The sequence below is a fragment of the Colossoma macropomum genome, unplaced genomic scaffold (assembly GCF_904425465.1).
Source record: "Colossoma macropomum unplaced genomic scaffold, Colossoma_macropomum, whole genome shotgun sequence".
Lineage (NCBI taxonomy): Eukaryota > Metazoa > Chordata > Actinopteri > Characiformes > Serrasalmidae > Colossoma > Colossoma macropomum.
In genome coordinates, this window is record NW_023494816.1 from 476680 (window position 1) to 485834 (window position 9155).

General features: G+C 37.7%; 1 protein-coding gene across 2 annotated transcripts; it reads left to right on the forward strand.

The window, feature by feature from the left end:
* The first annotated feature begins 568 nt into the window (after positions 1-568).
* Positions 569-9155, forward strand: LOC118800116 (GTPase IMAP family member 8-like). Of its 2 annotated transcripts, none has more exons than XM_036560261.1 (7): positions 569-724; positions 2183-2288; positions 2461-2589; positions 3625-3796; positions 5117-5186; positions 5393-5488; positions 5782-9155. In XM_036560261.1, the coding sequence occupies exons 2-7, from the start codon at positions 2200-2202 to the stop codon at positions 6621-6623; spliced, it is 1398 nt and encodes a 465-aa protein (XP_036416154.1). In that variant the 5' UTR covers positions 569-724; positions 2183-2199; the 3' UTR covers positions 6624-9155. The 2 variants fall into 2 exon arrangements, with proteins under 2 accessions (XP_036416154.1, XP_036416155.1); XM_036560262.1 differs by having other exon boundaries at positions 3625-3784.

A 9155-nucleotide genomic window follows, 5' to 3' on the forward strand; every position in this document is an offset into this window, starting at 1 on the left:
CATTCTGCACCTGTTTAAACCATACATGCACCAATGTTAAATAATTTGTCCTGGCTCTCTAAAATAAAAGTCATCAGTTGCTTCCTATCAGCCTGGATCAAAAAGTTTGGAAACAAGTCTTTGTCAGGAGAGGGATAAGTAATGGGTGAGGTTTAGGGGATGACCATACTGTTTTCCTTTTTTTAGATGCAAAACAGCTCATGTACCTAACAAATAACTCACTCAATCACTCAATAAAAAAATCTTACATAGAATATTTAAATATCTGATGACTTTTAAGGGGGCGGAATACTTTTGATATGATTTTATAGGTTCATTATAAAAGTAATTTATTTTTTCCTGTTTTTATTTTTCAAATCACACAGTTTGTTTTTCTGTTACTCGCTTTATCTGCTGTACATGTATATATGTATAATTATTCCAGTAAAGCACGGAGAAATAAGTGTGGCGCTCTGCGAAGTGAAAGTGAAAGTATTCGCAGGGATACTGTGAGAAATGAATCTGATTGGTTGGCATGGAGTCGCGTGGGTGGCGTGTGGCGGCGTAGCCAGATTGTCTGATCTACAAATCAGAGCTGTAGCGACTTTACTGTGTGCAGATCGAGCACATTCAGCGGGCTGCTGGAGAAACACAGTTCAGGGAGAGAAAAAACAGCGGAAAGAAGAACTGAAGAGTCGAAACAGCAAAAACACATCGCGCAGTTTGGTTTTCTGTAAATAATCAGGTGAATATGTCTCTCAGCTCTGCATGGTCGTCTGAAGGAGGACATGTTTGGTACTGTTTTCGACGCCATTAGCTCACGGCAGCAGGCCATGCTGCCAGCTTCCTTACTGCTAACAAACTACTGAACTTGTATCGTATTTAGATTTAATTAAACATTAAGAACCACAAACTTAACCATTAAAGGGGAAAAAACGTACAAATTTTATCACACTCGAGCCGAGTTGATGTTTGCGTTGTGTCAGTAATGCTAACTCGATCGTTATTCGTGTGTGTGCTGGTGTATATTTAGCTCTTTGTGGGGACCAGATGTCTCCAGGATCACACACAACCTGAACATTTTGTCATTATTAGAACATTTGACTCCTTTTTAGTCTTATAACTGCAGCTTTTAATAGAACTGAAATGACCTGAAGATTTGTTTTTGTCTTCTAAGCTAAGACTATTCAAATTTCCCACATAATTCAGTAGTTGAGATGTAAACAGAGCCATTCAGAGTGCTTTGGTGTGAAATGGTTCATTGTTGAGAAACTTACAGGCTCAGATGTCTTTACACTGGTTGTGATAGAAACCAGGGGTCACAATGTCTACAACACAGATACAGCCACTTTATTTACAATCCAAACCACCAGTGAACCTATACGAGTCTTTTGAGTTTTTATATGTAATGTTGATGATGGTAAAATAGTTTAATTGTGTACAAGTGCTTTTCCTCATGTCTAACATGAATTTTAAAAATTTATTTTAGTCCAGAACCTCAGATTAGGGCTGGGTTGGTGTAGCACATCAGTTTTTTTGGCTACAGTAATTCAAACAGTTATGAAAATACCCCACAAAGACAGGAATACAAGCTTCCGCTCCACAGCCAAACTTTTAGAAGTTTAATTTTCTCTGATCTGCAACAGAACCACCACCTATCAGTGTGTAAGGACACTGTAAAATTATTTTTCAGTAAACTTAAAAAAATGTGTAAAGAAACAATCTAAGAGTCACAGCTCTCTTTTAAAGTCCAGATTCAGTTTCACTGATAGGTAATAGACAAGTACATACTGCGTTAGACCCTTTGTGCTTTATTTTTGTAAAATCTTATGTCATACAGCTAACTGCAAACTTTTTTTGTGATCAATATTTTATTGACAAGCAAACGCAAAGAACACAAGAACTATGTTCAAAAATCCCAGGACACGCCCCACAACAGACATAGTACAGAGTCAACAAGGACCTTTTTAAGTAATTGCATTTTACTATAGAGTTCGTAAAACATAGTTACCCACTTAATAGCTAACCTTAGAACCTGTCAGTGCAATTTAGCTACACTGCTTTGGAACTTATCCCAAATAATTGGCTAAGATTTTCAGTTTGTACCACACATTTACCCAGCAAATAGCTAGAACTTAAGGAACTGTAAAAGAAAGCACCACCTTCTTTATACCTTCCTCTATGAACACTTTCATCTCTTCAGGTGTTCCATCATAAGTGATGATGAGTTCTGAGGGCGTCTCCAGCAGTGACGACAGCATTTCAGCCAAATATGACAAAAGACATTCTTTGAGCGACACAACAGTGTGGTGAGTGTGTTACTGTAATTCAGTGTGTGTTACTGTAATTCAGTGTGTGAGTGTGTTACTGTAATTCAGTGTGTTACTGTAATCAGTGTGAGTGTGTTACTGTAAATCAGTGTGTGAGGGTGTGTAAATGTGTGATGAAGAGTCTGAACAGTGTTTTAAAATGAACTTTCAGTTCAGAGCAGTCGAGCCAGAGACTCTCACCTGTTCCGAGCTGCACCTCCATGAAGAGCGATCAGTCAATGGACCCTCCGGCCCGTTTCAGCAGTAATTTCAGTGACGGACATTATTCCACAGATCAGCGGTATAGTATCTTCATCATATCAAAACCATTGCTGGCTTGAAAAGATTAGTAGTGTTAGTATAGTGTAGTGTTTAAATGGTCCGGTTTTTCATTTAATAAGCTGCTTTATGGATGTGCTTGTTGCAGTTATTTTATTTGTAAAGAACATGATCTAACAAAAATGTGTTTTTGTTGGAAACTGCCTGTTTGAGCTGGAAAACACATGAATAAGTGTATAATTCACACATCTGTTTTATTTTTACTCTGAATAAACAGATCAATATTAAGCGCTTGCTGTTCTGAACTGCACTCTAAATGTTACACACTCACTCAGAAAAGGCCTGGGTGACACTTCATTTCGAGTGGTCGTTTTTAGATGAAATAGACACTCAACAGACTTTCAGTAACATCAACAACACATCAATGGTAAATAAATAAAATTTGTTTATAATCTGCTGAATTCAGCTGTTTTAAACTTTATTTGGAGTGTTTACGTTCAGATCTGTAGATGTTTAACCTGAGAGGAACTGAACTTGTAACAGGTTTAATACTGACCATCTCAACATCCTCAGCAAGCTGGGCTGAGGTCACCACCATTGGGCTAGCGTGAAGGTTAGGATTAGGTTTTGGGTTGAGGTTAAGGTTAGGGTTAGGTTTAGGTTTTGGGTTGGTTTTGGTTTGACTACTCTGGCAGCAGATTAAAAGCAGCAGCTTTCCTTTTATTGGGGTTTGGTACTGGACCCGACAGATTCATGTCAATGCAGTATGTTTTTGGGACACTCACCCCAATCTGAAAAGCGTTGCACTGAATTACCATCGCTAGTTAATACATGTATAACATGTATTAATTAGCGCTGAGCAATTTACTCATCCCACCACTGAATCTGATTCAAAATACTGGGTTCATGATTTTAGACTCTTATGATATTTTGAGCAAAATTGGAATGATCAACACAGTTTTGTCTCTTAGCTTGCCTTTTTAACCTTGACTGTATTTGTGTAATGAAGGTAATTCATCTCACTGTCTCCTCACTCTATTCTGTTGTTTCTGTTCAGAGTTCACTCGGCCAGTCTTCAGAAGAGACTCTTCTGTAAATCCCGCTCCAGACATGCGTGTGTTTGTGGCGAGACGTGCAGTGCTAGAACTCACAATCGCATGCACGCCCAGCCATGTAGCTGCTGCGGCGGCATCGTCACTCCCTGCTGCATGCGACAGGTCAGTCCACAGGTGAGTCAGAACAGGCAGGTGGAGCAGAACCTGCCAGAGTTCAGTTCATTCAATTCAGTTTTAGTTCAGCTCATTCATGTGTTGAGGAACTGAAATTCAAGCTTGTAGATCAGTGACTCACAACCCGTTGAATTATTCATTAATTGTTCATTAATTGTTATTGAACTGATGTATTCAGTAACTACTCTGATTTTTTCAGCAACTAGAATTAATTTGGTATCAACTATGAATTATTCAGTGACTTTTGAATTGTACTACTTTGAGTAGTTTGGCAACTACTATAAATTTCCTGGTAACTACTATAAATTGTTTAGCAACTTTTATTAATTTGGTATATACTGTAATTATTGAGGAATTACTATGAATCTAGTGTTTAAGTTGTGTAGTTTGAGGATTTTTTTAACATATTATATGAATGTTAAAACCTTACTTTCTGTTCATTTTGCTCTTGTTTGCTATCTGGTGTCGAAAAGAGGAGGATGGGTTCCTCTTTTCACTGCAAAACCTGGTATCTTGTCAAGTAAAGTAATCTTAAATATAAAATCTAATATTTCTCCTGGTGAGATTTTTTGTAAGCTTAATTTATGATTACCTTATTATTAGACATTCTTTACTAATTCCGAGTAATTTTATTAAAACGATCTCACTATGTTGGCAAATAATTTTGCTTGTTTTAAGAAATGTGCTTGAAACAAGCAAAATTATCTGCCAGTATAGTGAGATAATTTTAGTTAATAAAATTACCTAAAACAAGTGAAACTGTCTAGAAATAAGATAGATAATCTTATAATAAGTGCACAACCATCTCAAATGGAGAATATTACATATATTGACTATTATTGTTATTGATGTATTTATGATCATTTCACTTGCAGTGTTGAGTCTTGGTTCCTCTCAGTGTTTGTTCCTCTTGCACTTAGGGAGTTTGTCCTTGCCACTGTTGCCAATGGCAACATTCATGGGTGCTCGGAACCGGATTTTTCTATAAAGTTGCTTTGTGACAACGCCTGTTGTAAAAAAGTGCTATATAAATAAACTTTGACTTGACTTGAATTAAAGTGTGCATCCCCGCACATTTTACTGTTTTCCTATTCTGACACACTCTATCACACACTGCAGCTCAGGAGGGGCTTATTAAGGAGCTGATTAGTTGGACTGAGCAGGTAAATCAGTAAAGTCTGCAGGGCACTAATGGTTCTCCAGGACCAGGACTACAAAACACTGGGTTAGACAGTGAATTCAGTTTGTTCACCTTTGTGAATTATGTGCTAAATTGATTGCAATGCTTGTTTACACAGCTCTCCTTTTGTAACTTTGCAGAACCTCACTGCAGCTTCAGAACAGGACGCAGCTAAACCTGTGCATGAGGACGGTCCACAAAGAGGAAATCGTAAGTCAGCAGAACTCAAACAGAGCAGAGAACTCGAGGCATACTTGTCTCTTTCACTGTAAATCCCCACAGTGACAGTGATAATAGGAATATTTGTAGTCTATAAATAAGGCTACATAAAATATTAATTAGCAATCTTATACATATGTACTGTAATTGTAATGAGCCACATCTTTTTCTTTCCACTGGTAAAAATGGTTTTTCAGGGTCCACTTGGTTATTTTGGATCCTGTCTCTGCTGATTGGTCTCCTCTGTGTCGCTGCAGCTGTAACATATTTTATGAGTTCCTCTAAAATGCAAGGTGAGTGTGAACATTGCATAACATTTTTATACATGGGTCACTTTTTAAATTTTTTTTTATTTATTTATACCTACAGTGCAAAATGTGTACGATATAGTTTATATCTGTCGTATGTTTATTTAAACCTGCTCTCACCATCTCCGGCTCCACCATGGCTGCATCCACTAATGATTACACATTGCTGTTAGTTAGGGACTCATTTAGTGGACAGAGCCAGGGTGGAGCTGGAGACAGTTGGTGCTGGGAGACACCTTCACAATAAGTTTGTTTTCTGTCTCTCTTTCTCTCTCCAGAAGTAAAAACAGCAGGAGAGCTCAGCCTCATGTTGTTGGGGAGGTCTGGAGCGGGAAAGAGTGCATCAGGAAACACCATCCTGGGGAGGCCGGCGTTTGAAGAGGATTACTCCTTTCTCCCGGTGACGAAAGGCTGTGAGACTCGCAGTGCTGTGATCTTGGGAAGGAAGGTCAAAATCACTGACACACCAGGTCTTTCAGACGAATCGTTTGTGAACTGTTTTGCTAACGATTCTACCATTCATGCATTCCTGGTAGTGATCAGGCTGGGCAGGATAACAGTGGAAGAGAAAGAAAATATCAGACACATTGCTGAGAACTTTGGTTCTGGAGCTCTGAAACATGCACTGGTGCTCTTCACAGGTGGAGACCTTTTAGGTGGGAAATCCTTCACAGAGTTACTGGCTCACAGTCCTCCTATTCTAAAGGAGATCCTCAGGGTCTGCGGAGGTGGCTATCATGTCTTCAATAACAAAGACCGTTCAGACATCAGGCAGGTTGAAGAGCTGCTGTTGAAGATAGAAGCAATTATGTACAGAAATGGTGTTTATAAAGTAGAGGCACCCCCTGTGGAACATGAACACGATGTAAAGAACGTACCAGAACATACAGAAACATTTTATGTTGTCTTCATATTGGGTGTAGTTTTCTTAGCAGTGGATGGCGTAAGAGTTCTTCTAAGTTCTCTTGTAGTGTTGGTGAGGAACGTATATGCCTCAAAGACAAAAGTTTCAAAACAGAATTCGTGTTCTACTCAAACAGAGCCAGAAGAAACAGATGAATTTGAGGATATCTACATGACTGATGAGATGAAGGAAATAAGACAAACTAAGAAAATGTGAAATGAAGGGATAATTTAGAAAGAATGTTTTTCAGATTGCAATAAAAAATCCAGCGATTTTTTCAGAATTTCTGCACAACTTAATGCATCAGTCAATCACAGTTGTTTGGTGTGAAATACTTTGTTCTAGGGAAACTTACTGAGTGAGAATTGTTCACAGTGATGGTGAAAGGAACCAGACGTCTGAAGAGTTTAATGCCTGTAGTTCCCTCACAGAAAGCTTTTACGGTGAAATGGTTACGAATACACTGCCTGATGTCTGAGACATTGTTTTACGGTAGTTTTGAGATTAAGCTTTTGCAAAGAATATATTTTTATCAAATCTATTCATGGTGGAGAGATACATGCAGGGCGCTGTAAGGCAAATAGTCCCCAAAGGGGGTGAGGATGCTTAATAGCAAGTCATTCACCAGTGGGAACCAAAGTGGTTCTTCTGTGGCGTCACTCCAAACGAACCCTTTGTGCATCATTATTTTTAAGAGGGCAGCTTCTTCTTTTCTGTGGTTCTTGGCCACAGGGTTCTAGGAAACGTTTAAGTAGGACAGGATATGTGTGCCCAATTCAGTGATCTACAGTTCAGTGCTCTGGACGGTTCAGTTCCAAAACTGATTTAACATACCTGATCCAGTTAATCAAAGCCTTCAGAAGAATCTGAGCCATAGAGTTGTTGTGATGGAACCAGAGGTGGGTGACATGGCAAAAATATAACATTGCAGTATATATCGCAGTATTATACTTCAAGAAATTTTCACCATACATTTTTTTTTCAGGCATTTGATCAGTTGGAACTGAGAAAAAAGAACCAGTAGTGCTACATTTAAAAAATACCATCAAAAACTGCAAATGCAAGGCTCTTCATTCAGTATTGTGGATGCTGTGTCACACTAAATCCAGTTAAAGGGGATTAATTTTACCCTCTGTATAATGAAACAAGCAGTTGATCAGTGTTCTACAATACTGACTATATGCATGATACGTTGAGAAAAGCATAGTATATTGTGCTGTGACATAATTTATCACAATAAAGATATATATTGTCATATTGCCCAGCCCTAGATGGAACTAAACCCTCCTGGACAGTAGGTCATCAGGACTCGACTTGGGCACCTCAGGAATTCAAGAAGCTTCACCTTGCTACCAAACTGCTATTTTTTAACGTGTCAAACCAATTCATTGCAGTTGAAAATGCTAATATATTTTGGAAGAGCGACTTTCTTTGAATTTTCTTTACACCATATATTTTATTAAACCTAATTTATATGTATATTACATCAGTTAGGCAGGGTTTTCATTTAATTTTAATTTTATTTTAAAATCGACTGTTAAGAGAAACTTGAAGGAGATAATATATTCTGACTGAAACAGTTACACAAAGAAGTATTTAAGTATTAAAAAGACACTGGTCAAAATGAAAAATTTAAACGTTGCCACATCTGTTGTAAACACACCTACTTGCTCTTTTAGAGTGGTGCCACAATAGTCCAAAAAATGAGATTTTACAGGGTTAAAACTAGGAAAATCACCTTCTGATGATGTGTCTTGAAGGTGGGTGGAACTTTATATTATGTACAGTGGGGTCCAAAAGTCACTAATGAGACACCAGTGAAAATGCTTCTATTTTGCATTCCTTTCTAAAATTTAGAAAGGAATTATTTCCAGGATTAAATGAAAAACATCCCAGTTTTTAAAAGTGGTGTCAGACTTTTCGACTCCACTGTATATGCAGTGGTGAACTGTGACTATTTCTGCTAGGCCTTCAGTTAAAATGTCAAAAGTTGGTAAACCCAATAAAAAACCCACCTCTATAATAATCCTAAATTCTGCTAGCGCTCCTACGGGATTCCAGTAGTATGTTAGCGTTAAGGTAGCGACATTTGACTTGAACATTTTAGCCATTCTAGATTAAATTCTAGTAATCCCCATCAGAGACAGATGCATTGATGTTAGCAGATCCAACCCTGTTTAATTTCCTAGTTGTTCTTTGTGATTTCTGGCATTTCATATGAATTTAACAACGCTGAACCGTTCTTACTCCTACAAATGTGAGATACTTTGGTGGCGTTTCAGTGACTGTGTGTAGGTACTATATTGTATTTGAATGTAAATATATAATTTTTAATGTTTAGGTATAGCAGAGCATATTTCATGGATACACTGTAACCTTTCAGTTTAATGTTTAATACAGCTTTAACTGTTATTACTAAATGAACCAATGAATGTTGGTGAAATTCAGGTTCTCTCATTCAATAAGCTTTTCATGTTATTACTGTACTGTAAATAATGTCTTTATAATTGAGCATATTTACTGTATTGATCGAGCACTGATTGCAATCCACTCAACATATTTTGAGTGTTTATTTTATGTCAAATAAGCATTGAGCATCACAGAACTATGGAAATCTAACTTCAACATTTTCTTCTATGGATTTGCCTGGAGAAGATGAGAAGAAGATTGTAAACAGTTGTTTTCATGCTCTGATGTTTCTCGTGTGTTGTGGTTTTGCAGTATTAAATGTTTTAAAGATGTGCTACA

Excerpts from the sequence above, each read along its gene's own strand:
- LOC118800116 (XM_036560261.1), top strand. The coding sequence starts at position 2,200 with ATGATGAGTTCTGAGGGCGTCTCCAGCAGTGACGACAGCATTTCAGCC. Across the intron at positions 2,590-3,624 it reads CATTATTCCACAGATCAGCG|AGTTCACTCGGCCAGTCTTC; the intron begins GTATAGTATCTT and ends GTTTCTGTTCAG. Across the intron at positions 5,489-5,781 it reads GAGTTCCTCTAAAATGCAAG|AAGTAAAAACAGCAGGAGAG; the intron begins GTGAGTGTGAAC and ends TTCTCTCTCCAG.